This window comes from Rhinopithecus roxellana, chromosome 19 (assembly GCF_007565055.1).
Source record: "Rhinopithecus roxellana isolate Shanxi Qingling chromosome 19, ASM756505v1, whole genome shotgun sequence".
Classification (NCBI taxonomy): Eukaryota; Metazoa; Chordata; class Mammalia; order Primates; family Cercopithecidae; genus Rhinopithecus; species Rhinopithecus roxellana.
Genome location: NC_044567.1, coordinates 3,834,378 through 3,860,239, shown reverse-complemented (window position 1 = coordinate 3,860,239; position 25,862 = coordinate 3,834,378). Strand labels below are relative to the sequence as shown.

Genomic DNA, 25,862 nt, shown 5'->3' with positions numbered 1-25,862 from the left:
GTATGAGAAAAATAAAAGTATAGGGTTTGATGTCAGACTCACCCCAGAGCTCCCAAAGCACAGTATACACCTACAAATATGTAGCTTTGGATGCCTGAGCTTTACATTGAGGTGGAGACAAATGATATAAAGGAAATACCAAAGCAAAGACATTTGGGAAAGTCGATGGATGGACATCTCCAAAAGCAAAAGCAAATGCCTGCTGGGACCATGCCCCCACAGTCATAGGTTATTTCCCAGTGAATCCCACACTCACGGTTTGCTGGGCCTTGGGGACCATGACCTTCTGCCCGGGGATCGAGACCTCCTATCCCGGGACCCTGCTTCCCTGGTGCTCTTCTTGCTGGCATGTCTGGGGGGTGAGTAGGAGGAGCTTCTGGATCTGGAATGGTTCTTCATCCCATGCCCTCTCTTTTGCTCGGCTGTCAGAGGACCCTGAAGACCCTGGTTACGGTCAGAGTTCCTGACCTACGTCATTAAGGAAAAGAGAAATTATTCACATGGAAAATCCAGCGATTCAGGAGAAAATGCAGCCAGGCACGGTGGCTCACGTCTGTAATCCCAGCACTTTGGGAGGCCTAGGCAGGTGGATCACCTGAGGTCAGGAGTTTGAGACCAGCCTGGCCAACATGGTGAAACCCCATCTTTACTAAAAATACAAAAATTAGCCGGGCATGACTGTGGGCACCTGTAATACCAGCTACTCGGGAGGCTGAGGCAAGAGAATTGCTCAAACCCGGGAGGCACAGGTTGCAGTGAGTCGAGATCGCGCCACTGCACTCTAGTCTGGGCGACAGAGCAAGACTCCGTCTCAAAAGAAAAAAAGAAAAGGCAGTGAAACAGGAGATGTTACTAGGCTCCTGTTACAGGAGATGTAAGGAGCTCACTGGGTACACCAATATCATCACATAGAATTATCACAGGGAACTGTATAAACTTAGTTATCTGCAGAATCCCCTAAAAGAATCTCCTTCAGTCAGCCAGGTGCAGTTACTCAAACCTTTAATCCCAACACTTTGGGAGATGGAGGCAGGAGGACTGCCTGAGATCAAGAGTTTTAGACACCACTCAGAGCAACTAGTGAGACCCTGTCTCTACAAAATATTTAAAAATTAGTTGGATATGGTAGCTCCAGCCTGGGCGACAGAGCGAGACTCCCTCTCAAAAAAAAAAAAAGAAAAGAATATACCTGGCTTGGGTCTTCACTATAGGTTAAGGAAGAGCAAGACACAGAAGCATGGAGGACAGGACCTAAAGTTAAAAATACAGAAATACGAGGCCGGGCGCAGTGGCTCACGCCTGTGATCCCAGAACTTTGGGAGGCTGAGGCGGGCAGACAGCTTGAAGCCAGGAGTTTGAGACCAGCCTGACCAACATGGAGAAACCCCGTCTCTACTAAAAATACAAAAATTAGCCAGGTGTGGTGGTGGGCACCTGTAATCCCAGCTACTCAGGACAATCGCTTGAACCCGGGAGGCAGATGTTGCAATGAGCTGAGATTGCCCCACTGCACTCCAGCCTGGGCGACATGGAGAAACCCCGTCTCTACTAAAAATACAAAATCAGCTGGGTGTGGTGGCGCATGCCTGTAATCCCAGCGACTCGGGAGGCTGAGGCAGGAAAATCACTTGAACCCGGGAGGTCGAGGTTGCAGTGAGCTGAGATCGTGCCATCGCACTCTAGCCTGGGCAAGAAGAGTGAAACTCCATCTCAAAAAAAAACACAAAAATACAGAAATACAGAAGGCAAGCCAGGTGCCTTGAGCTTGCCCTTCCAGCTACTCAGAAGACTGCTTAAGCTCAGGAGTTCGAGACCAGCCTGGGCAAAATAATGATGCTCTGCTACTCAAAAAAAAAAAAAAAAAAAACAGCCGATTTATGTTTGTCAAAAATCATCAACCTATACACTTAGGCGAGGCACGGTGGCTCACTCCTGTAATCCCAGCACTTTGGGAGACCAAGGCGGGGGGATCACCTGAGGTCAGGAGTTCAAGACCATCCTGGCCAACATGGAAAACCCTGACTCTACTAAAAATACAAAAATTAGCTGGGCATGGTGGTGGGCATCTGTAATCCCAGCTACTCGGGAGGCTAAGGCAGGAGAATAGCTTGAACCCAGGAGGCAGAGGTTGCAGTGAGCCGAGATCACGCCACTGTACTCCAGCCTGAGTGACAAGCGAGATTCTGTCTAAAAAAAAAAAACCACCTATACACTTAAAATATGTGCATTTCATGTAAATTATTTGTAGAGGGATGGGTAGAATGCCTCAATGCCCCACTGGTGGTTTAGTCTTTCTGCTCAGAGGGTCGTCAGCCACGAGAAGATGCTCAGGGATAAGAAGGGACCTGTTTCCCAGCAGCCCAGGCTTCACTGCCCACCTCCCTGCTATCCACATTGTCCAAGTGGCATATCCCACAGTCCTATAGTCACTCCTTTCAAGGAGCCCACATCCCTACCTGTAAGCCATATCCAGGGACTTTGGACAAAACAGGGGAGGAATTTGCCATCCTCTTCTGAGATCTAAGAGATTAAAATACACACAGTCATTGAAAAAGAAAATACATATAAGTCCAATTTAAGTATCTTATGCTGAACCATGCTTCTTGCTTCCAATGTGACCTTTCCGCCTCCCAGCTGTTACCTGGCAGTACGCTTCTCTATTTGAACCGTCTATGCCGAAAGATGCATCAGCACAGTCAAATTTTCCTGTAAAAAACTGTGGGCCTTGCTTCTAAGCCCCAACGCCTGAACACATTCTCCTCTCACTTCATGCTGCTATTCCAGGGATGAATAGTGACTCAGCAGCGGCAGAGCTGACTGCTCCCACGGGAAGACACGCAGAATGGGACCACATGGGCCACCAGTCCATTAAAAAAAGCCTATATAAAGCCCACTTCAGTCTTGAAGGAATCCTAAGCTGAGATGAAACAGTCACCCCCAGGATGTCTGACCTACCTAAGACCTACTAGGCTAAAGTCAGCTCGATTAAGGGTCTCTCTCCAGCAGCATGGCCTGAGATACCCACTCACATTTAGCATCTCCAAGGAACTCTAGCATTAGATGGCAAGCTCTATGGGCACGGGGCCAATGTTCAAGTGTTCATCACTGAATGCCCAGTACCTGGCAGCTCCCAGCACAGGGCAGGTGTTCATGTCTGTGGAATGAATGAGTGAATGAGCAAGTGAATCAAAGAGAAGGGAGGCCAGTCACCACATTCTCACCTCCCTGCACCACGCTCATCCTCACTGCTGGAACGATCACTACTCGAGCTTCTGTGCTTATGTTTCTTGTGCTTCTTTTTCTTCTCCTTCTTTTTCTTCTTCTCCTTTTTTTCCAGACTCATTTGCAACTGGAAAATGCCAAGAACACAAACACACAAGATTACTGAGACCAGCCAGTGCCTATAATCCCAGCACTTTGGGAGGCCGAGTCGAGCAGATCATCACTTGAGATCCGGAGTTCGAGATCAGCCTTGCCAACCTGGCAAAACCCCGTCTCTACTAAAAATACAAAAATTAGCTGGGTGTGGTGGTGGGCACCTGTAATGCCGGCTACTTAGGAGGCTGAGGTACAAGAATCACCTGAACCGGGAGGCAGAGGTTGTAGTGGGCCGGGATTGTGCCACTGCACTCCAGCCTGGGCGAGAGTGAAACTGTGTCTCAAAGAAAAAAAAGGATTACTGGCTGGGCATGGTGGCTCACTCCTGTAATCCCAGCACTTTGGGAGGCTGAGGCGGGAGGATCACAAGGTCAGAAGTTCAAGATCAGCCTGGCCAATACGGCGAAACCCCATCTCTACTAAAAATACAAAAATTAGCAGGGTGTGGTGATGTGTGCTTGTAGTCCCAGCTACTCGGGAGGCTGAGGCAGAAGAATCGCTTGAACCCAGGAGGCAGAGGTTGCAGTGAGCCGAGATCGCACCGCTGCACTCTAGCAGCCTAGGCAACAGAGTGAGACTCCATCTCATTAAAAGAAAAAAAAAAAAGCCCAGGCACAGTGGCTCACACCTGTAATCCCAGTACTTTGGGAGGCCGAGGTGGGCAGATCACGAGGTCAGGAGATCGAGACCACCCTGGCTAACACGGTAAAACACCGTCATTACTAAAAACACAAAAAATTAGCTGGGCCTGGTGGCAGGCACCTGTAGTCCCAGCTACTTGGGGGGCTGAGGCAGGAGAATGGTGTGAACCCAGGAGGCGGAGCTTGCAGTCAGCTGAGATCGCGCCACTGCACTCCAGCCTGGGCAACAGAGTGAGACTCCACCTCCAAAAAAAAAAAAAAAGATCACTGAGACCCCAGTCAGTCTCCTTTGAGGGGCGTGGCTCATGCACAAACTGACTGACTCCATGCCTCTGGGTCTACAGAAGTCCAGGACATTATGGGGGTTCCCTGTCAACACACCAGGGGAAGGGTCTTAACCCAGGCTGTGCACTAACAACCCCAACTACTGAACTGGTATCTGGTAGGTGAGACTAAGAATTTGTGTTTTTAAACAGTCACCAAAACCACTGCCTAGGAGTTTCCATTCTGTGTCAAAGGAACTCCCATTCCATTGAAAGCAGTCAGGAACTGCAAGGTCAAGCTTTAATTTTCCTTACCAACTGATCCAAGACACAATTACATAATATGTCATGTGAGTAAGTAGGCCCTAGAAGCCTTTTCTTTTTTTTTTTTTGAGACAGAGTTTTGCTCTTGTTGCCCAGGCTAGAGTGCAATGGCAATATCTTGGCTCACTGCAACCTCTGTCTCCTGGGTTCAAGCGATTCTCCTGCCTCAGCCTCCCCAGTAGCTGGGATTACAGGCATGTGCCACCACCCCGGCTAATTTTGTATTTTTAACAGAGACTGGGTTTCTCCATGTTGGTCAGGCTGGTCTTGAACTCCCAACCTCGGGTGATCCACCCACGCCCGGCCCCTGGAAGCTTTATACCATAACCAAGGGCATCCTCCGACCTCCTGAACACACCGAATGGTAATGCTTTCCACACGCTTAGCCCACACTCTTTTTCTGGAAAAATGACATCACATGGTGCATTCTCCCACCCAAAAGACTTTCAACCAAAATCAAGCTTAATTAAGCTTAATAAATAAAGATTACATAAAATAACCAGCCTGACCAATATGAAGAAACCCCATCTCTACTAAAAATACAAAATAAGCCGGGCGTGGTGGCCCATGCCTGTAATCCCAGCTACTAGGGAGGCTGAGGCAGGAGAATCACTTGAACCCAGGAAGTGGAGGTTGCAGTGAGCCGAGATCGCGCCATTGCACTCAAGCCTGGGCAACGAGATTGAAACTCCGTCTCAAAAAAAGAAAAAGATTACATAAAATAGCCACGAAATGGTCTCTAAAAGACAAAAGTTTTAGAGGCCATTCTGTTTTCCCCCTGGTAAGTTGAGAGTAAATGGAGAGAGGTTCTCACGTTATATGGCTAAAAGATGCTCTTGGTGCTTATCTGATACACTACTTACCAATTCTTTGATTTTCTTCATTTTCACTGGATTATTTAATACCTCTCGTTTTTTCTCCTCCTCCTTCTTCCTAAATAGAGATAATTATAAAATCCATGACTATTTCTTTTCTCCAAATTCTATGGAGTATGAGCTGGGTGTGGTGGTGTGCGCGCCTGTAATCCCAGCTACTCGGGAGACTGTGTGAGGAGAATCGCTTGAACCTGGGAGGCGGAGATTGCAGTGAGCCAAGATCGTGCCACTGCCCTCCAGCCTGGGCGATACAGCAAGACTCTTGTCTCCAAAAAAAAAAACAAAAATCTACATGATGATGGGGCTGGGTGCAGTGGCTCATCTCACGCCTGTAATCCCAACACTCTGGGAGGCTGAGGCAGGCGGATCACTTGAGGTCAGAAGTTCAAGATCAGCCTCGCCAACATGGTGAAACCTCATCTCTAACAAAAGAAAACCCACAAAAATTAGCCGGGTGTGGTAGCACGCACCTGCAGTCCTGGCTACTCGGGAGGCTGAGGTGGGAGAATAACTTAAACCCAGGAGGCAGAGGTTGCAGTGAGCTGAGATTGTGCCATTGCCATTGCACTCCAGTCTGGGTGATAGAGTGAGACCCTGTCTCAAAATAAATAAATAAATAAATAAATAACTACATGATGGTGTCAAAGCCAAAAATCTCCCCCAAATATAAGAGATTGTCTCAGGAAAAAAAAAAAAAGAGTCATGCTCAGTCATCCAGGCTGCAGTACACTGGCATGATCATGGCTCGCTGCAGCCTTGACCACCTGGGCTCAAGTGATACTGCCACATTAGCTTCCCAAGTAGCTGGGACTATAGGCACCCGCCACCATGCCCAGCTAATTTTTGTATTTCTTATAGAGATGGGGTTTCACCATGTTGCTCAAGCTGATCTCAATTTCCTGGGCTCAAGCAATCCATCTGTCTCAGCCTCGCTAAGTGCTGGGATTACAGGTGTGATCCACTGTACCCAGCTGTGAGTTGTTTTTGATAGGTATAGAATTTCAATTCAGAATGGTGAAAGAGTTCTAGAGACGGGCTGTGGTGATGGTTGCCCAACACTGTGAATGTATTTATTTATTTATTTTGAGACAGAGTCTTGCTCTGTTGCCCAGGCTGGAGTGCAGTGGCAGCAATCTCAGCTCACTGCAAGCTCCGACTCCCGGGTTCACACCATTCTCCTGCCTCAGCCTCCCGAGTAGCTGGGACTACAGGCGCCCGCCACCACGCCCGGCTAATTTTTTGTATTTTTAGTAGAGACGGGGTTTCACCATGTTAGCCAGGATGGTCTCGATCTCCTGACCTTGTGATCCACCCGCCTCGGCCTCCCAAAGTGCTGGGATTACAGGTGCGAGCCACCGCGCCCAGCAACACTGTGAATGTATTTAATACACTGAACTGTACATATGAAAATGGTAAAAATGGGACATTCTATGTTACGTATATTTTACCATGATAAACTAAGACATTAAAAAAAAGGGACAAAGGCCGGGCGCGGTGGCTCAAGCCTGTAATCCCAGCACTTTGGGAGGCCGAGGCGGGCGGATCACGAGCTCAGGAGATCGAGACCATCCTGGCTAACATGGTGAAACCCCGTCTCTACTAAAAAAATACAAAAAAAAAACTAGCCGGGCGAGGTGGAGGGCGCCTGTAGTCCCAGCGACTCGGGAGGCTGAGGCAGGAGAATGGCGTAAACCCGGGAGGCGGAGTTTGCAGTGAGCTGAGATCTGGCCACTGCACTCCAGCCTGGGTGACAGAGCGAGACTCCTTCTCAAAAAAAAAAAAAAAAAAAAAAAAAAAGGACAAAATTTGCAACCTATACAATATCTTTGATAAATAACTTTTTTTTCTTTTGTTTTATTCCAGGATATGGTTAAGATAAATAACTTTAAAGAGAATTTGCAAAAGAAAAACTGTAAATAGGCCAGATATGGTGGCTCATGCCTGTAATCCCAGCACTTAGGGAGGCCGAGGTGGGCGGATGACCTGAAGTCAGGAGTTGGAGACCAGCCTGGCCAACATGGCAAAACCCCATTTCTAATAAAAATACAAAAATTAGCCGGACGTGGTGGTGGGCACCTGTAATCCCAACTATTTGGGAGGCTGAGGCAGGTAGAATCACTTGAACCCAGGAGGTGGAGGTTGCAGTGAGCTGAGATTGCGCCACTATACTCCAGGCTGGGCAACAGAGCGAGACTCCGTCTCAAAAAAAAAAAAAAAGAAAAGAAAAGAAAAAAAACTGCAAATAAAAAATAAACATTTAAACGCTGAATCTTACATACTAGAATTAAAATGCAAACTAAACTAAAATAAATAATAATATGCACAGTCTATCTTCATTTAGCACCCAAACTGCAACTCTAATATTACATACTAGGGTTTCAAGTAAGATTTGCAAGTTTCTTTTTGAAGGTTCTTCTTCCCTTCCCCTCCCCACCTGAAAAAAGAAATGTGGGTAGGTAAGAAGGCCTGTTCACCCACTTGGCCAGCACTACACATATTCCCAAGCTTCTAAGAAGGTGACAACCTTTTTCACCTTGTTTCTGACTCCTATTTTTGTTTAAGGGCCAAAGGTAAATGAATAGAGCTGGGCTGGTGCATTGGCCAGTATCTTTGCATATGGCCTAGGTTAGGCAGGCACACTTACTAGAGCCTCCTTCCCAGCATCAGGAAGCCCAAATGGAAACAAATCATTTATATGGCAGATAAAAGCGAAGGGAAAACTATAAAGCAAGAGAATCAATCGCCTTAGCAGGGTCTCAAAGCATCTGTAACAAACCACCTTCCCAGCCCCCCATTAGTACCTGATGATGAACAGTGGGTCCTCCCGGATCTTGCTGGCCATGTCAAGAAGGGAATTGGCACCTGATGGGGCAAAGATAGAGCCTGGGAGGAGTCCTGTTTCAGAAGAGCAGCCTGCCTCCTTCTCCTCCATCTTCTCAAAAACATATTTGTCAATGGGGCGCCCCAGCAGGTACTCATCACGGTTCACCATCCCACCAGGACCCTGGTACATCCAGTCCAACTTTTCTTCTTTTTTCCTGGTTCAAGGGAAGAAAAAGAAACACAATTTATTTAAAAAGCAGACTTCCGCAAACCTACACATAAAACCTGAACACAAGGGAGAGAGAACCACAGCTGATCAGAGAATTCATTCTACTGGCACCTACCATGCAATAAACACAGCACCCTTGGCAGTGGCCGGCATGAAAAAATAGTGTGGGTCGAGGGCCGGGTGCAGTGTTCATGCCTGTAATCCCAGCACTTTGGGAGGCAGAGGCGGGCAGATCACGAGGTCAGGAGATTGAGACCATCCTGGCTAACACAGTGAAACTCTGTCTCTACTAAAAAATACAAAAAAATTAGCCAGGCGTGGTGGCGGGCGCCTTGTAGTCCCAGCTACTCAGGAGGCTGAGGCAGGAGAATGGCGTGAATCCAGGAGGCGGAGCTTGCAGTGAGCCGAGATCACGCCACTGCACTCCAGCCTCAGCAACAGAGCGAGACTCCATCTCAAAAAAAAAAAAAAAAAAAAAGAAAGAAATAGTGTGGGTCACGTTCAGTGGCTCATGCCTGTAATTCCACCACTTTGGGAGGCTGAAGCGGGCGGATCACTTGAGGCCAGGAGTTTGACACTAGCCTGGCCAACATAACAAAACCCGGTCTCTACTAAAAATACAAAACATTAGCCAGGCATGGTGGTGGGCGCCTGTAATCCCATCTATTCGGAAGGGTGAGGCAGGAAAATCACTTGAACCTGGGAGGCAGAAGTTGCAGTAAGATGACGCCACTGCACTCCGGCCTGGGTGACGGAGCCAGACCTTGTCTCAAATAAATAAATAAATGGTGCCTGTCCTCATGAGGCTTATGAGTGAATGGAGAGAGAATATTCACACACGTAAAGCAATTTATAAGGAAAACCAGTGTTCCTCAACGTGGGGTGTGGATCTTAGCTCAGAGCTCAAGTCTCCTTTACAAGGTCTTTATATTTTGCTTTCATTTCCAAGATGACCTAAAACAATGAACAAGCACATTCTACACCACCATCTTACTATCAAGAACAATTTCGGTGACCACATACACAGTTGCATTGATTGTGCATCTTGGTGCTCGTGGGCACTCAGACACCAGCGGTAACACTACACATTCGAGGGGATGATGGGAAAAAATCAGAGGTAACTGAGTAACTGACACTTTCAAGCCAAAAGAGCCAAACACTGAATACATGAATCATTAGGTAACTATCTGGGATTCACAAGTGAATAAACCCTGGTCTCAGCCATCTAGGGGCCAAATTAAGTCACAGCATCATGCCACACAAACATTTCCCTGGGGTTCTGGGACAAAAAGTGGTGAGAAAGTGGAACCCTCATACCACAGACAGTAAAGGCAGGCTACATTCATAAGAGCATGCGTGGAACCAGCCAACACTACATTCACACTGCAAGCAGGAAAGTAGTTTCATTGACAGTATTATCTATAACCTGAAATTAAATGTTTTTTGAATATGACTTTTTTGTTCTTTATTTTATTTATTTATTTTTGAGACGGAGTCTCGCTCTGTCGCCCAGGCTGGAGTGCAGTGGCCGGATCTCAGCTCATTGCAAGCTCCACCTCCCGGGTTTATGCCATTCTCCTGCCTCAGCCTCCCAAGCAGCTGGGACTACAGGCGCCCACCACCTCGCCCGGCTAGTTTTTTGTATTTTTTAGTAGAGACAAGGTTTCACCGTGTTAGCCAGGATGGTCTCGATCTCCTGACTTCGTGATCTGCCCGTCGCGGCCTCCCAAAGTGCTGGGATTACAGGTGTGAGCCACCGTGCCCGGCCTTTTTTTTTTTTTTTTTAAGACACATGGTCTCACTCTGTCACCCAGGCTGGAATGCAGTGGTGCAATCACGGCTCACTGAAGCCTTGAACTCCTGGGCTCAAAAATCCTCCTGCCTCAGCCTCCCAAGTAGCTAGGACTACAGGGATGCACCACCATGCCTCCCTGATTTTTCATTTTTTCAATGCTTATAGAGATGGGACTTGCCATGTTGCCTAGGCTGGTCTCAAACTACTGGCCTCTAGTGATCCTCCTGCCTCAGCCTCCCAAAGTGCTGGGATTACAGTAGTGAGCCACCACGTCCAGCCTGAATATGACTTTTTAAATGTGTATACTTGTTTTTAAGGCTATGTAACAACTGTGAGCATAAAGAATGTTTTCCTAGCTGCATGCTTGGACATTTTTAGTAAGAATAATTTAAACCAACACTGGACAGCCATGACTCTTTTTCTTTTTTTTCCCAGACGAAGTCTCACTCTGTTGCCCAGGCTAGAGCGCAGTGGTGCAATCTTGGCTCACTGCAACCTCTGCCTCCCAGGTTCAAGTGATTCTCCTGCCTCAGCCTCCCGAGTAGCTGGGACTATAGGCATATGCCACCAAGACTGGCTAATTTTTCATACTTTTAGTAGATGGGGTTTTACCATGTTGGCCAGGCTGGTCTCTATCTCCTGATCCCATGATCTGCCCACCTTGGCCTCCCAAAGTGCTGGGATTACAGGTGTGAGCAACCGCACCCAGCCCCAAGACCCTTTAGAATTTTTTTTTTCATATTAAAAAAATGAGTCTGAGAAACACTGTAGTCTATAATTAAGAATTGGCCGGGCGCGGTGGCTCAAGCCTGTAATCCCAGCACTTTGGGAGGCCGAGACGGGCGGATCACGAGGTCAGGAGATCGAGACCATCCTGGCTAACACGGTGAAACCCCGTCTCTACTAAAAAATACAAAAAACTAGCCGGGCGATGTGGCGGGCGCCTGTAGTCCCAGCTACGTGGGAGGCTGAGGCAGGAGAATGGCGTGAACCCGGGAGGCGGAGCTTGCAGTGAGCTGAGATCCGGCCACTGCACTCCAGCCTGGGTGGCAGAGCGAGACTCCGTCTCAAAAAAAAAAAAAAAAAAAGAATTGATCAGCTGGGCGCAGTGTCTCATACCTGTAATCCTAGCACTTTGGGAGGCCAAGACAGGCTGATCACGGGGTCAGGAGATTGAGACCAGCCTGGCTAACACAGTGAAATCCCATCTCTACTAAAAATACAAAAAACTAGCCAGGTGTGGTGGTACGTGCCTGAAGTCCCAGCTACTCGGGAGGCTGAGGGAGAAGAATCGCTTGAATCTGAGAAGCAGAGGTTGCAGTGTGCTGAGATCATACCATTGTACTCCAACCCGGGTGACAGTACAAGACTCGGTCTCAAAAAAAAAAAAAAACAGAATTGATCATGGGGCTGGGCACAGTGGCTCACATCTGTAATCCCAGCACTTTGGGAGGCCTAAGCAGGCAGATCACTTGAGGTCAGGAGTTCGTGACCAACCTGGCCAACATGGTGAAATGCCGTCTCTACTAAAAACACAAAAAAATTAGGCCGGGCACGGTGACTCACGCCTGTAATCCCAGCACTTTGGGAGGCCGAGACGGGCGGACCACGAGGTCAAGAGATTGAGGCCATCCAGGCCAACATGGTGAAACCTCATCTCTACTAAAAATACAAAAATTAGCTGGGCCTGGTGGCGCGCACCTGTAGTCCCAGCTACTCAGGAGGCTGAGGCAGGAGGATTGCTTGAACCCAGGAGGCAGAGGTTACAGTGAGCCGAGATCGCACCACTGTTGTCTCCAAAAATGGAGATTTTTGGACTACAGGGATGCACCACCATGCCTCCCTGATTTTTTATTTTTTCAATGTAGTCCCAGCTACTTGGGAGGCTGAGGCAGGAGGATTTTTGAGCCCAGGAGTTCAAGGCTGCAGTGAGCCATGATCGCACCACTGCATTCCAGCCTGGGTGACACAGTGAGACCCTGTGTCTTAAAAAAAAAGAACAAAATAAAATAAATAACAAAAATAAAACCAGCCAGGTGCCATGGCTCACGCCTGTAATTATAGCTCTTTGGGAGGCCAAGGCAGGCGGATCACCCAAGGTCAAGAATTCGAGAACAGCCTGCCAGTATGGTGAAACCTCGTCTCTACTAAAAATACAAAATTTAGCCAGCCGTGGTGGGCACACGCCTATAGTCCCAACTACTTGGGATGCTGAGGCAGGAGAATCGCTTGAGCCCGGAAGCTGGAGGTTGCAGTGAACCAAGATCGTGCCATTGCACTCCAGCCCGGACAACAGAGTAAGACTCTTGTTTCAAAAAAAAAAAAAAAAAAAAAAAAATTAAGGAAAGAGAAGGAATCATGTATAAAGTCAGGAGGACCAGGAACCTGTGGTCAAAGGAGCAACAGATTTCCAGGGGAAACACAACAGGATCAAATACAAATGGACGGGAACAATGAAGATGGGGCCAGGCGCAGTGGCTCACGCCTGTAATCCCAACACTTTGGGAGGCCAAGGCAGACTTGAGGTCAGGAATTCGAGACCAGCCTGGCCAAAAGGCAAAACTGTCTCTACAAAAATATGAAAATTAGCCCAATGCGGTGGTGCACGCCTGTAATCCCAGCTAGTCAGTAGGCTGAGGCGGGAGAATCGCTTGAACCCGGGAGGGAGAGGCTACAGTGAGCCAAGATCACGCCTCTGCACTCCAGCCTGGGTGATACAGCCAGACTCCATTTCAAAAAAAAAAGAATGAAGATGGAAACCTCTAAAAAATAATAACTGTGGCCGCAAGCGGTGGCTCACGCCTGTAATCCCAGTACTTTGGAAGGCTGAGGCGGGCGGATCACGCGGTCAGGAGATCGAGACCATCCTGGCTAACATGGTGAAACCCCATCTCTACTAAAAATACAAAAAATTAGCCGGCCATGGTGGCAGGCGCCTGTAGTCCCAGCTACTCGGGAGGCTGAGGCAGGAGAATGGCGTGAACCCGGGAGGCGGAGCTTGTAGTGAGCCCAGATCGCACCACTGCACTCCAGCCTGGGCAACAGAGCGAGACTCCGTCTCAAAAAGAAAAAAACCAATTGTAACTGCATGGATCTTTTTCCTTTTTTTTTTTTTTTTGAGACGGAGTCTCGCTCTGTCGCCCAGGCTGGAGTGCAGTGGCCGGATCTCAGTTCACTGCAAGCTCCGCCTCCCGGGTTTACACCATCCTCCTGCCTCAGCCTCCCGAGTAGCTGGGACTACAGGCGCCCGCCACCTCGCCCGGCTAGTTTTTCGTATTTTTTAGTACAGACGGGGTTTCACCGTGTTAGCCAGGATGGTCTCAATCTCCTGACCTCGTGATCCGCCCGTCTCGGCCCACCAAAGTGCTGGGATTACAGGTGTGAGCCACCGCGCCCGGCCCTATCTATTCTTTTTTTGTTTGTTTTTTTCTGTCGCCCAGGCTGGCGTGCAATGGCATGATCTCAGCTCACTGCAACCTCCACCTCACAGGTTCAAGCGATTCTCCTGCCTCAGTCTCCTGAGTAGCTGGGATTACAGCTGTGCACCACCAAGCCCAGCTAATTTTTGTTTTTTTGTTTTTTTGTTTTTTTTTTTTTTTTTTTTTTTTTTGAGACGGAGTCTCGCTCTGTCACCCAGGCTGGATAGCAGTGGCCGGATCTCAGCTCACTGCAAGCTCCGCCTCCTGGGTTTACGCCATTCTCCTGCCTCAGCCTCCCGAGTAGCTGGGACTACAGGCGCCTGCCACGTCGCCCGGCTAGTTTTTTGTATTTTTTAGTAGAGACGGGGTTTCACCGTGTTAGCCAGGATGGTCTCGATCTCCTGACCTCGTGATCCGCCCGTCTCGGCCTCCCAAAGTGCTGGGATTACAGGCTTGAGCCACCGCGCCCGGCCTAATTTTTGTATTTTTAGTAGAGACAGGGTTTCACCATGTTGGTCAGGCTGGTCTCAAACTCCTGACCTTGTGATCCGCCCGCCTCGGCCTTCCAAAGTGCTGGGATTAAAGGCGTGAGCCACCGCACCCAGCGATAATTTTCATTATTTTCAGTAAAGATGGGGTTTCGCCATGTTGGCCAGGCTGGTCTCAAACTCCAGACCTCAAGTGATCCACCCACCTCAGCCTCCCAAAATGCTGGGATTAAAGGCGTGAGCCACTGCCCCTAGCCTCTCTCTAGTTTTAAAAGGACTCAACTAATATCAGGCCCACTCACACCCTCTCATGAGAGAACACATCGCATAGCTGAGATCCAGAGTCACAGGATTTGGCCTCTGGATAACTCTGGGCTAGTTCCTTCTGTGCACTTCTGTATCCTCATCTCTAAAATGGAGCTATAGTGTTGGCAACATAGCAAGACTCCACCTCTACAAAAAATGCCTGTAGTCCCAGCTACTCTGGAGGCTGAGGCAGAAGGATCACTTAAGCCCAAGGGTTAAGCCTGTACTGAACTATGATTGTACCACTACACACTAGCCTGGGCAACAAAGCAAGACCCCATCTCAAAAGAAATAAAAAATAGGGTGGGTACAGTGGCTCATGTCTACACCCACAATCTCAGCAGTTTGAGTGGCCAAAGCAGGAGGATCACTTGAGTCCAGGAGATTGAGACCAGCCTGGGCAAAATAAAAAGACCTCATCTCTACAAAAAAATAAAAAATTAGCCAGGTGTGGTGGTACACACCGGTAGTCCCAGCTACTCAGGAGGCTAAGGTGGGAGGATCCCTTGAGCTCTGGTCAAGGGTGCAGTGAGCCATAATCACATCACTGCACTCCAGCCTGGGTGACAGAGTACAACTCTCAAAAAATAAATATCTCAAAAAATAAATACATACACAAATAAAGTGGAGCTAGTAACTGCTATCTCTCATCATTACTGAGTTTTTAAATGAGGACATAGTGGAGGCAAAGCTTCTAAAAGCAAAATGATCTATGCATCTTTGTTGTTGCTGTCATTAAGGATACAGAACAAGTTCTCAATTGAAGCTGAACATAAGAATCACCCAGGGAGCTTTTAAAACATGTGTATATTGGCTGGGCATGGCAGCTCACGTCTGTAATCCCAGCACTTTGGGAAGCCAAGGCGGGCAGATCACAAAATCAGGAGTTCAAGACCAGCTTGGCCAATATGGTGAAACCCTGTCTCTACTAAAAATACAAAAATTAGTCGGGCATGGCTGGGCTCAGTGGCTCACGCCTGTAATCCCAGCACTTTGGGAGGCCGAGGTGGGCGGATCACGAGGTCAGGAGACCGAGACCATCCTGGCTAACATGGTGAAACCCAGTCTCTACTAAAAATACAAAAAATTAGCCAGGCGTGGTGGCAGGCGCCTGTAGTCCCAGCTACTCGGAAGGCTAAGGCGGGAGAATGGCGTGAACCTGGGAGGCGGAGCTTGCAGTGAGCCGAGATCACACCACTGCACTCCAGCCTGGGTGACAGAGCAAGACTCCATCTCAAAAAAAAGAAAAAGAAAAAGAAAAAAAAATTAGCCAGGCATGGTGGCGCGCGGATGTAATTCCAGCTGCTACTCAGGAGCCTGAGGCAGAAGAATCGCTTGAACCTGGGAGACGGAGGTTGCAGTAAGTCGAGATCGTGCCACTGGACTCCAGCCTGGGTGACAGAGTGAGACCCCATCTCAAAAAACAAACAAACAAATAAAACACCCGTATATTAGCTGGGTGCGGTGGCTCATGTCTGTAATCTTAGCACTTTGGAAGGCCCAGGTAGGAGGATCACTTGAGCTCAGGAGGTCAAGACCAGTCTGGGCAACATAGTGAGACCCTGTCTCTACATGGTAGCTCACGCCTATAATCCCAGCACTTTGGGAGGCCAAGATGGGAGATGGTTTGAGCTCAGGAGTTCAAGACCAGCCTCGGCAACATGATAAAACCCTGTCTCTACAAAAAATACAAAAATTAGCCAGCTGTGGTGGTGTCTGCCTGTGGTCCCAGCTACTTGGGAGGCTGAGGTGGGAGGATGATTTCAGTCCAGGAGGTGGAGGTTGCAGTGAGCCAAGATCACACAACCGTACTCCAGACTGGGCGACAGAGCCAGATCCTGTCTTTCTTTCTTTTTTGAGATGGAGTCTTGCTCCGTCACCCAGCCTAGAGTGCAGTGGCATGATCTCGGCTCACTGCAACCTCCACGTCCCGGGTTCAAGCGATTCTCCCGCCTCAGCCTCCCAAGTAGCTGGGACTACAGACACACATCACCACACTTGGCTAAGTTTTTGTATTTTTAGTAGAGGCAGGGTTTCACCATGTTGGCCAAGCTGGTCTTGAACTCCTGACCTCAAGTAATCCACCGGCCTTGCCTCCCAAGTGCTGGGATTACAGGCATAAGTCACTATGCCCAGTTGGACTCTGTCTTAAAAAATTAAAAAAGGCCAGGTGAGGCTGAGGTGGGAGGATGGCTTGAGCCCAGGAGGTCAAGGCTGTAGTGAGCTGTGATAGTGCCACTGCACTCCAGCCAGGGTGACAGACCAAGATCCTGTCTCAATAAATAAATTAATTAATTAATTAATTAATTAATAAGGCCAGGCGCGGTGGCTCACGCCTATAATCCCAGCACTTTGGGAGGCCGAGGCAGGAGGATCACGAGGTCAGGAGTTCGAGACCAGCCTGGCCAACATGGTGAAACCCTGTCTCTACTAAAAATACAAAAATTAGCCAGGCATAGTGGTGCATGCCTGTAATCCCAGCTACTTGGGAGGCTGAGGCAGGAGAATCGCTTGAACTCGGGAGGCAGAGGTTGCAGTGAGTCGAGATCACGCGCCACTGCATTTCAGCTTGGGAGACAAAGCAAGACGTTGTCTCAAAATAAATAAAATAAAATAATAACAATAAATAATAAATAAATAAATAAAACACATATATGCCTTTGCCTCCCACACTCCCTTCTCTTCAGAGGAAATTTGCTCGGGTGGGACTTGCTCCCATCTAACTTTCTTTTTTTTTTTTTGGTGTGTGTGTGTGTGATGGAGTTTTGCTCTTATTGCCCAGACTGGAGTGCAGTGGTGCAATCTCAGCTCACCGCAACCTCTGCTTCCTGGGTTCAAGCGATTCTCCTGCTTTAGCCTCCTGAGTAGCTGGGACTACAGGTGTGCACCACCACTCCGGGCTAATTCTATTTTTTTTAGTAGAGACAGGGTTTCACCATGTTGGTAAGGCTGGTCTCAAACTCTGGACTTCGGGTGATCCGCCCACCTCAGCCTCCCAAAGTGCTGGGATTACAGGCGTGAGACACCGTTCCCGGCCCTTCCAAGCTCCTTCTAAAGAGCAAGGGTTGAAAACAGCAGCATAGACTGGTGTCTGGGAAATGCAATTTTCCAATATTATCAGTAAATACTAAAGAAACACTGTTGCAAAGTGTGACTTTGTGAGCCCTAATAATATATCTATTAAAGGTCTTCTTTGTTCTAAGAGATTCATTACAAACAGAAAACATGATCTGAACCACAGAAATGAACTGTTAAATAGTAAAGAGTTTTTTAGTGGCATTTTATAGGATAAATTAAAAGCATGACACCATGTAAAGAACTATACAAACAGATGAATACTCAAGTCATCTAAATACATCAGCAGTAAAGACCAAAAAGACGGGGGGGGGGGGGTGCAGAGGGAACCAAATGCTGATCTTAGTGTTTTACAATATTGTAGGACATGTGGTAGGGCAAAACAAAACAAAACAAAACAAAGCGTACAAAATCATTCTCCCATTCACAACAGACAAGCAGGCATGAGTCTGCAACAATGCTTTCTCTACACTTGTGCATCTATACTCTGACCTCATTAATCAGACTCCACAAAAGCCCAAATTTCTGATAAACTGAGCACATGATGTGTAATGCTTTGGTGAATAAAAATTTCAAAACAATTTTTACCTTTGGATAATACCTCGGCTTATGATTAATGGGTATTCAGTCTAAAATCAATTTTTACTTATTTATTTATTTACTTAGAGGCAGAGTCTCACTCTGTTACCCAGGCCAAAGTCAGTGGCAAAATCATAGCTCACTGTAGCTTCGAACTCCTGGGCTCAAACAATCCTCCTACCTCAGTCTCCCAAGTAGCTGGGACTACAGGCACATGCCACCATGCCCAGCTAACTTTTCCTTCCTTCCTTCCCCCCTCCCTCCCTCCCTCCTCTCTCTCTCTTTCTTTCTTTTATTTTCTATTTTTTATTTTTTATTTTTTTATTGAGACGAAGTCTTACTCTGTCACCCAGGCTGGAGTGCAATGGCATGATCTCAGCTCACTGCAACTTCCAACTCCCGAGTTCAAGTGATTCTTCTGCCTCAGCCTCCCGAGTAGCTGGGATTACAGGCATGTGCCACCATGCCTGGCTAATTTTTGGGGGTTTTCTTGTTTGTTTGTTCTTGGTTTGTTTTTTTTTTTTTGAGACGGAGTCTCGCTCTGTTGCCAGGCTGGAGTGCACTGGCACAATCTCAGCTCTCTGCAACCTACACCTTCCAGGTTCCAGCGATTCTCTTGCCTTAGCTTCCCGAGTAGCTAGGACTACAGATGCACGCTACCACACCCAGGTAATTTTTTTTTTTTTTTTTTTTTTTTAGTAGAGATGGGGTTTCACCGTGTTGGCCAGGCTGGTCTCCAACTCCTGACCTCAGGTGATCCGCCCACCTCAGCCTCCCAAAATGCTAGGATTACAGGCATGAGCCACTGCACCCAGCCTGTATTTTTTTGTTTGTTCATATTTTTGAGATGCACTCTCACTCCATCGCCTAGGCTGGAGTGTAGTAGCATGATCTCGGCTCACTGAAACTTTTGCCTCCCGGGTTCAAGCAATTCTCCTGCCTCAGCCTCCTGAGTAGCTGGGATGACAGGTGTGCAGCACCGCATCCAGCTAATTTTTGTATTTTAATAGAGACAGGGTTTCACCATGTTGGTGGTCAGGCTAGTCTCAAACTCCTGACCTCAAATGATCTGCCCGCCTCGGCCTCCCAAAGTGCTTGGATTACAGGCGTGAGCCACCGTGCCTGGCTAATTTTTTTTTTTTTTTTTTGAGACGGAGTCTCGCTCTGTCGCCCAGGCTGGAGTGCAGTGGCCGGATCTCAGCTCACTGTAAGCTCCGCCTCCCGGGTTCACACCATTCTCCTGCCTCAGCCTCCGAAGTAGCTGGGACTACAGGCGCCCGGCCACCTCGCCCAGCTAGTTTTTTGTATTTTTTTTTGGTAGAGACGGGGTTTCACCGTGTTAGCCAGGCTGGTCTCGATCTCCTGACCTCGTGATCCGCCCGTCTCGGCCTCCCAAAGTGCTGGGATTACAGGCTTGAGCCACCGCGCCCACCCGTGCCTGGCTAATTTTTTTCTATTTTTTTGTAGAGATGGGTTCCTACTACAGACTGGTCTGGAACTCCTGGCCTCAAGTGATCAGCATGCCTCAGTCTCCCAAAGTGCTGGGATTATAGGCATAAGCTGCCACACCCAGCCTATATATTTTTAAACAGAGATAGAGTCTCACTATATTACCCAGACTGGTCTCAAACTCCTGGGCTCAAGTGATTTCTCAGCCTCCCAAAATGCAGTGATCATAGGCATGAACCACCACACCTGGTCTTCAATTTTAGTCTATCTGTTATTTTTTTTTATTCTGATTTAATACACTGCATAATGTATGCTTTTTATTTTCTCAAACATATTTACTCCCATCTCCTTTTATGAGATGGATGGGGTAGTTATTACCTGCTACTCCTACCCTATATTATACAACAGGAAATTGAAGCAGGGTAAAATCTAGTGGGATTGGCCATAATCACTCGGCTTTTACTGACAAGCATACCATCCACCTTCTCTCATGGGACCTCACTCCCTGCCCCCTGTCCCGCCACCCCCCAAACAAGCCTAAACTACATTAACAAAGGCAGGACTGCGGCCTCAACACATACTGAGCAGCAGGATAGAGCAACCATTCCTCATCACTGTTATCAGCCATCTACCGTGAGCTCGGCTTACAGCAAGTCCTTACGTGTTACCTCATTTGACTCCCAACAAACTTTAAGAAGGCGTTGGGTATTGTCACTCCCTGGTCCTAATGAAGTAACCAAGTCTCTCAAATTTGATCACAGTTCCACGGCTAGTACATGCAAAGTCAACCTTAGAATCCAGGTTAGTCCGGCTTTAAAACCCATGCCCCTAAGCACTCAGCTATTATACAACAACTGGATGATGCATCTCAGGACAGCTCTGCAATTCCCTACACAACAGGACACCCCCAGCTCCTCACTTACTTGACGGCCCCAACATCCTCGGCATAACGCTGCATCTCTTCCCGGGCCCTCTCTTCTCGCAGCTCCCGCTGAAGCTCCTCAATCTTCTTCCGCTCAGCCTCATGCTTCTGCTCGGCCTTCCACACTTTCTCCACATTCCGGAGGGTCTGCGGGTGCCAGCTCTTCTTCAGATTCTGTGATAAATAAAAAGGAGGTGAGAATAATTCGGGGGGTGACCGAGTGGAGGGTATAACTAGCCCTGCCTCACCCACCCTTCCATACCCAAGGCAGGTGTGTGAAGGCAAGATGTCTTCAACAATGACAAGCTTTTCTTCCAATAATCTCTCACACATCTAGAGGGGAAGGGGGGTTGTTCAAGTGTATAAAGCTTCAGGACATGTCAGGCGCAGTGGCTCACACCTGTAATCCCAGCACTTTGGGAGGCAGAGGCGGGCAGATCACTTGAGGTCAGGAGTTTTAGACCAGCCTGGCCAACATGATGAAACGTCTCTACTGGAAATCTAAAAAAAATTAGCTGGGCGTGGTGGCACGTGCGCATGTAGTCCCAGCTGTTCAGGAGACTGAGGCAGGAGAATCACTGAACCAGGAGGCGGAGGTTGCAGTGAGCCGAAATTGCGCCACTGTACTACAGCCTGGGCGACAGAGCAAGACTCCGTCTCAAAACAACAAGAACAACAACAAGAAGAAAGCTTCAGGATAGAACAGGTCCTTTCTGAGTTCCCTTCAAACGGTTTTAACCTTAAAAGCATACAAGTCATCCTTCCACTAGCCATACCTAAATTGGAGTCGGTGATGACAAGACAGGAGGAAGGCAGTAATGAGCAGGAAGGCACATATTTTCAAAGAGAACAGAACTCATGCACTTCTGACACTGGACATTCATTCTTTTAGAGTCTCGCTCTGTCACCCAGGCTGGAGTGCAGTGATCTCGGCTGATTGCACCCACCACCTCCCGGGTTCCAGTGATTCTCCTGCCTCAGCCTCCCGAGTATCTGGGACTATAGGTGTGCCACCATGCCTGACTAATTTTTGTATTTTTTAGTAGAGATGGGGTTTCACCATATTGGCCAGGCTGGTCTCAAGATGCCTGACCTCATGATCTCTGCCTGCCTTGGCCTCCCAAACTGCTGGGATTACAGGAGTGAGCCACCGTGCCCAGCCTTTTTTTTTTTTTTTTTTCTTGAGACGGAGTTTCGCTCTTATTGCCTAGGCTGGAGTACAATGGCAGGATCTGAGGTCACGGCAACCTCTGTCTCCTGGGTTCAAGTGATTCTCCTGCCTCAGCTTCCTGAGTAGCTGATTACAGGCATGCGCCACCATGCTCGGCTAATTTTGTCTTTTTAGTAGAGATAGGGTTTCTCCATGTTGGTCACACTGGTCTCGAACTGTTGACCTCAGGTGATCTGCCCGCCTCAGCCTCCCAAAGTGCTGAGATTACAGGCGTGATCTACCGTGCCTGGCATGGACATTCATTCTTAGGAACTCAACCTACCTTACCTTGGTCTACTTCACCTGCCCTAAACTTGCATGGTTTACAACCCACCCAGAATCTCTTCCAACTTTCCTTCCCAGGAATCTCTCCTTGATTCTGATCTCCCCATTCACCCTCAAAGAACACTTCTCTCTCTCCTCCCCATCAGATACTGCTTTGGTGCACTTTCCCAATAATGAAAAGTTTCCCAGAGTAAGTAATATCTATGGACAATTATAAACTAGCCTGGTGATGTGTGAAAGGGAGACGAGGGGGGCAGATTTCCAAACAGAGAGGAACAGTACAGACAAATGCAGTCCCAGTGGTGAGAAAGAACATAGCAGGAGGCCGGGCGCGGTGGCTCAAGCCTGTAATCCCAGCACTTTGGAAGGCCGAGACGGGCGGATCACGAGGTCTGGAGATCAAGACCATCCTGGCTAACATGGTGAAACCCCGTCTTTACTAAAAATACAAAAAACTAGCCGGGCGACCTGGCGGGCGCTTGTAGTCCCAGCTACTCGGGAGGCTGAGGCAGGAGAATGGTGTGAACGTGGGAGGCGGAGCTTGCAGTGAGCCGAGATCCGGCCACTGCACTCCAGCCTGGGCGACAGAGCGAGACTCCGTCTCAAAAAAAAAAAAAAAAAAGAACATAGCAGGAATAATTCAGTGTGGCTGGGGATGTGGCAAGCTGATGGAGCAGGGACACAAGAAGAAGCCAAGTGAGAAATGAGCAGAATAAGGGCCTTATAAGCCATGTAAAGGGATTACAGGCATGCACCGCATGCCTAGCCAATTTTTTTTTTTTTTTTTTTAAGATGGAGTCTCACTCTGTCACCTAGGCTGGAGTGCAGAGGCACACTCTCAGCTCACTGCAAGCTCCAACTCCCAGGTTCACACCATTCTCCTGCTCAGCCTCCTGAGTAGCTGGGACTACAGGCATACGCCACCATGACAGGCTAATTTTTTGTGTGTTTTTAGTAGAGACGGGTTTCACCGTGTTAGCCAGGATGATCTCAATCTCATGACCTCGTGACCTCGTAATCCACCCGCCTTGCCCTCCCAAAGTGCTGGGATTATAGGCATGAGACACCGTGCCCAGCCAATTTTTGTATTTTTACTAGAGATGGGGTTTCACCATGTTGGCCAGGATGGTCTTGATCTCCTGACCTCGGGATCCGCCCGCCTAGGCCTCCTAAAGTGCTGGGATTACAGCCGTGAGCCACCGCGCCCAGTGTGGCTCCATCTTTTTTTTAACATTTTTTTTTTTTAAACGGGGTCTTACTCTGTCACCCAGGCTAGAGGTGCAGTGGTGCAATCTCGACTCACTACAACCTCCACCTCCTGGGTTCAACCGATTCTCCTGCCTCAGCCTCCCAAGTAGCTGGGATTACAGGCGCCCGCCACCACTCCCAGCTAATTTTTGTAGTTTTAGTAGAGACGGGGTTTCACCATCTTGGCAAGGCTGGTCTTGAACTGCTGACCTCATGATCCATCCGCCTCGGCCTCCCAAAGTGCTGGGATTATAGGCATGAGCCAACGCACCTGACCGAGACTCTATCTTAAAAAAAAAAAAAAAGAATGGACTGGAGAGGGCCAGAATTGAGGTGAGACCAGGGGACCAGTTAAGAAAATAAGATCATGTCCGCAAGGTACTTGGCATGTGGAAAATGTTCAGTCAATGAGAGTTCCCTTTTCTTCCTTTTCTCTTCCCCTCCTTGTCCTGCCTCTCCCTTTGTCAGGTCATTGAGTTGGTTGGTTGTGTATCGGTCCGTCAGTTGGTCCGACCATCCATCCATCCTTCCGTCCTTCCTCCCTCACTCCCTCCCTCTTTCTCCCTCTAACCCTTCCCATCTTGTCCTCCCTGCCTCAAGTATAGATTATTTTGCTTCTCAGGGACAAAAACTTCTAGAGTCATTTTTGCCTGTCACAACTGGTGGAGGCAGGTGTTAGTGGATAGACTCCAGTCTAGTGGCTAGAGGCCAGGGATGCTGCTAAACATTCTACAACGCACAGGAGAGCCCAACTACCACCACTACCACACCCCCCCCAAAGAATTATCTAGGCCCAAACTGTCAAGAGGGCTAACGTCGAGATTAGAGCTTTCCTGTCCTTAAATGCAATTACTTGAAGAATACACAAATTGGATGAAACTGGATGGACTCCTGGCACTCACTGTGATTGAGAACACATGACAAACTAATAGGTTTACTGGGCAGGCCGCTAAGCTGATCTACTTGCTGGTTCAATTAGTTCCACTTTCAGGAGGCTAGCATTTTCCCAATCTTGCACCATGCTCTTGTAGGTACATTTACCCTATTTGGGGCCTTAGCCCTTTACAAATGAACGTTTCAGTGTAAGAGACATTGCCACATAACTTATATTAAGTAGTATGAATTCAAAAAGCAAGCTCAGCCACTACACATCAGAATCCAGCATTGAAGGAGGTGTGGAAGTCAGAAAGATGGAAGGAAGATCCCTTCAGGCTTAAAAAGGACCCCAGGGCCTAGCACAGTGGCTCACGCCTGTAACCCCAGCACTTTGGGAGGCCAAGGCGGGTGGATCACTAGAGGTCGGGAGATGGAGACCAGCCTGACCAACATGGAGAAACGCTGTCTCTACTAAAAATACACAATTAGCCCGGTGTGGTGGAGCATGCCTGTAATCCCAGCTACTCGGGAAGCTGAGGCAGGAGAGTCGCTTGAATCCAAGAGGGGAGGGTTGCGGTGAGCCGAGATCGCGCCATTGCACTCCAGCCTGGGCAACAAGAAACTCCGTTTCAAAAAAAAAAAAAAAAAAAAGGACCCCAGGACATGGCTAAGGGTAGGGTGAATGGGGCACAAACCACCCCTACTTCAGTCCAGGACATGACTCTGAACTCCCACCCAAGGAAGAGAGGTGTGTGGCAAGACAATATATACAAAATAAAGCGTAGTGACACGTCCTCAATATCTACCTCCTTTCCTAGCCATGGCTCCATCCGCCCCCTCCCTGGTATTCCCAGAATTTACAGCCGGTAGGGCCGCAGTCAACAAAAACACAAACACCACCTGTCACTGTTCGCGACACACCTCGGACTTTCCCAAATCTCAGTCCCATCCCTCCAGGGCAACGGCCCCCTCCCAGCGAAAGCAAAGCTGAGTTGCTATGGTTATCCACTCCTTCCTCTACCCCCACCTCCCCACCCCCTGCCAATTTCCGTCTCGGTTTCAGTCCTCCCCCGCCCAGGCCTCCCTCCACTCACCAGGTCTCCGCCCCCCATGATGGTGGAGACTATTCCTCACTACGCGGATCTGGAAGACTTCGGCAGGAGCAAGAGAATACGTAGAAAAATAGTCCAGGGACTACCTCGCGGGCGCTGGTCCCAGGAGCGGTCGACTGCCAGTTTCACATACCGACCTAGAGGCCACTTCAGGGAGGGCGTCATCTCACCGCGTCGGCGTCGCGGAACGATGACGTACAGGGCTCCGTCGCGCTGTGTGACGGTGGCGTCACGTGCAGATTTCGCAAAGTTCCAGGCTTCGCTGTCGAGGCCTCTGACGTCGAGGTCTCATTTTGGCTGCTTCGGGTCGCCACCTTGCCTGATGTCCCAAACTCTCCGTTGAAACGCCACAGCTCTGTTCAGTGATGGGTTGCCGTGGGCCTCTGCTCGCGGCTGTGTTGCCATGGCAGCGCACCAGGGCATCCGGCTCAAAGCTCCACATACTCGCTGCTAGACGTAGCGTGGACCAGAGTAGGCCTCCTCCCCTCATCTTGCACACACCCCCACACTCCAGTTTTCCAAAACGGGTTTGCGAACTGGCGCTTTCCTCAGACCTTGACTCACA

The 25,862-nt window shown here is 48.6% G+C and overlaps 1 protein-coding gene across 1 annotated transcript in view; it reads right to left on the bottom strand.

Moving 5' to 3' along the window:
- Positions 1–25,596, bottom strand: part of CWC25 (CWC25 spliceosome associated protein homolog) — a 31,271-nt gene extending 5,675 nt beyond the window's left edge. Inside the window, exons 1-7 of the mRNA XM_010379335.2 lie at positions 25,280–25,596; positions 20,568–20,740; positions 8,283–8,519; positions 5,470–5,539; positions 3,222–3,349; positions 2,457–2,520; positions 257–468 (exon numbers count right to left, since the gene is read on the bottom strand). Coding sequence (XP_010377637.1) covers positions 257–468; positions 2,457–2,520; positions 3,222–3,349; positions 5,470–5,539; positions 8,283–8,519; positions 20,568–20,740; positions 25,280–25,297 — 902 coding nt within the window. The 5' untranslated portion in view covers positions 25,298–25,596. The remainder of the gene's footprint in view (positions 1–256; positions 469–2,456; positions 2,521–3,221; positions 3,350–5,469; positions 5,540–8,282; positions 8,520–20,567; positions 20,741–25,279) is intronic.
- Positions 25,597–25,862: the final 266 nt, after the last annotated feature.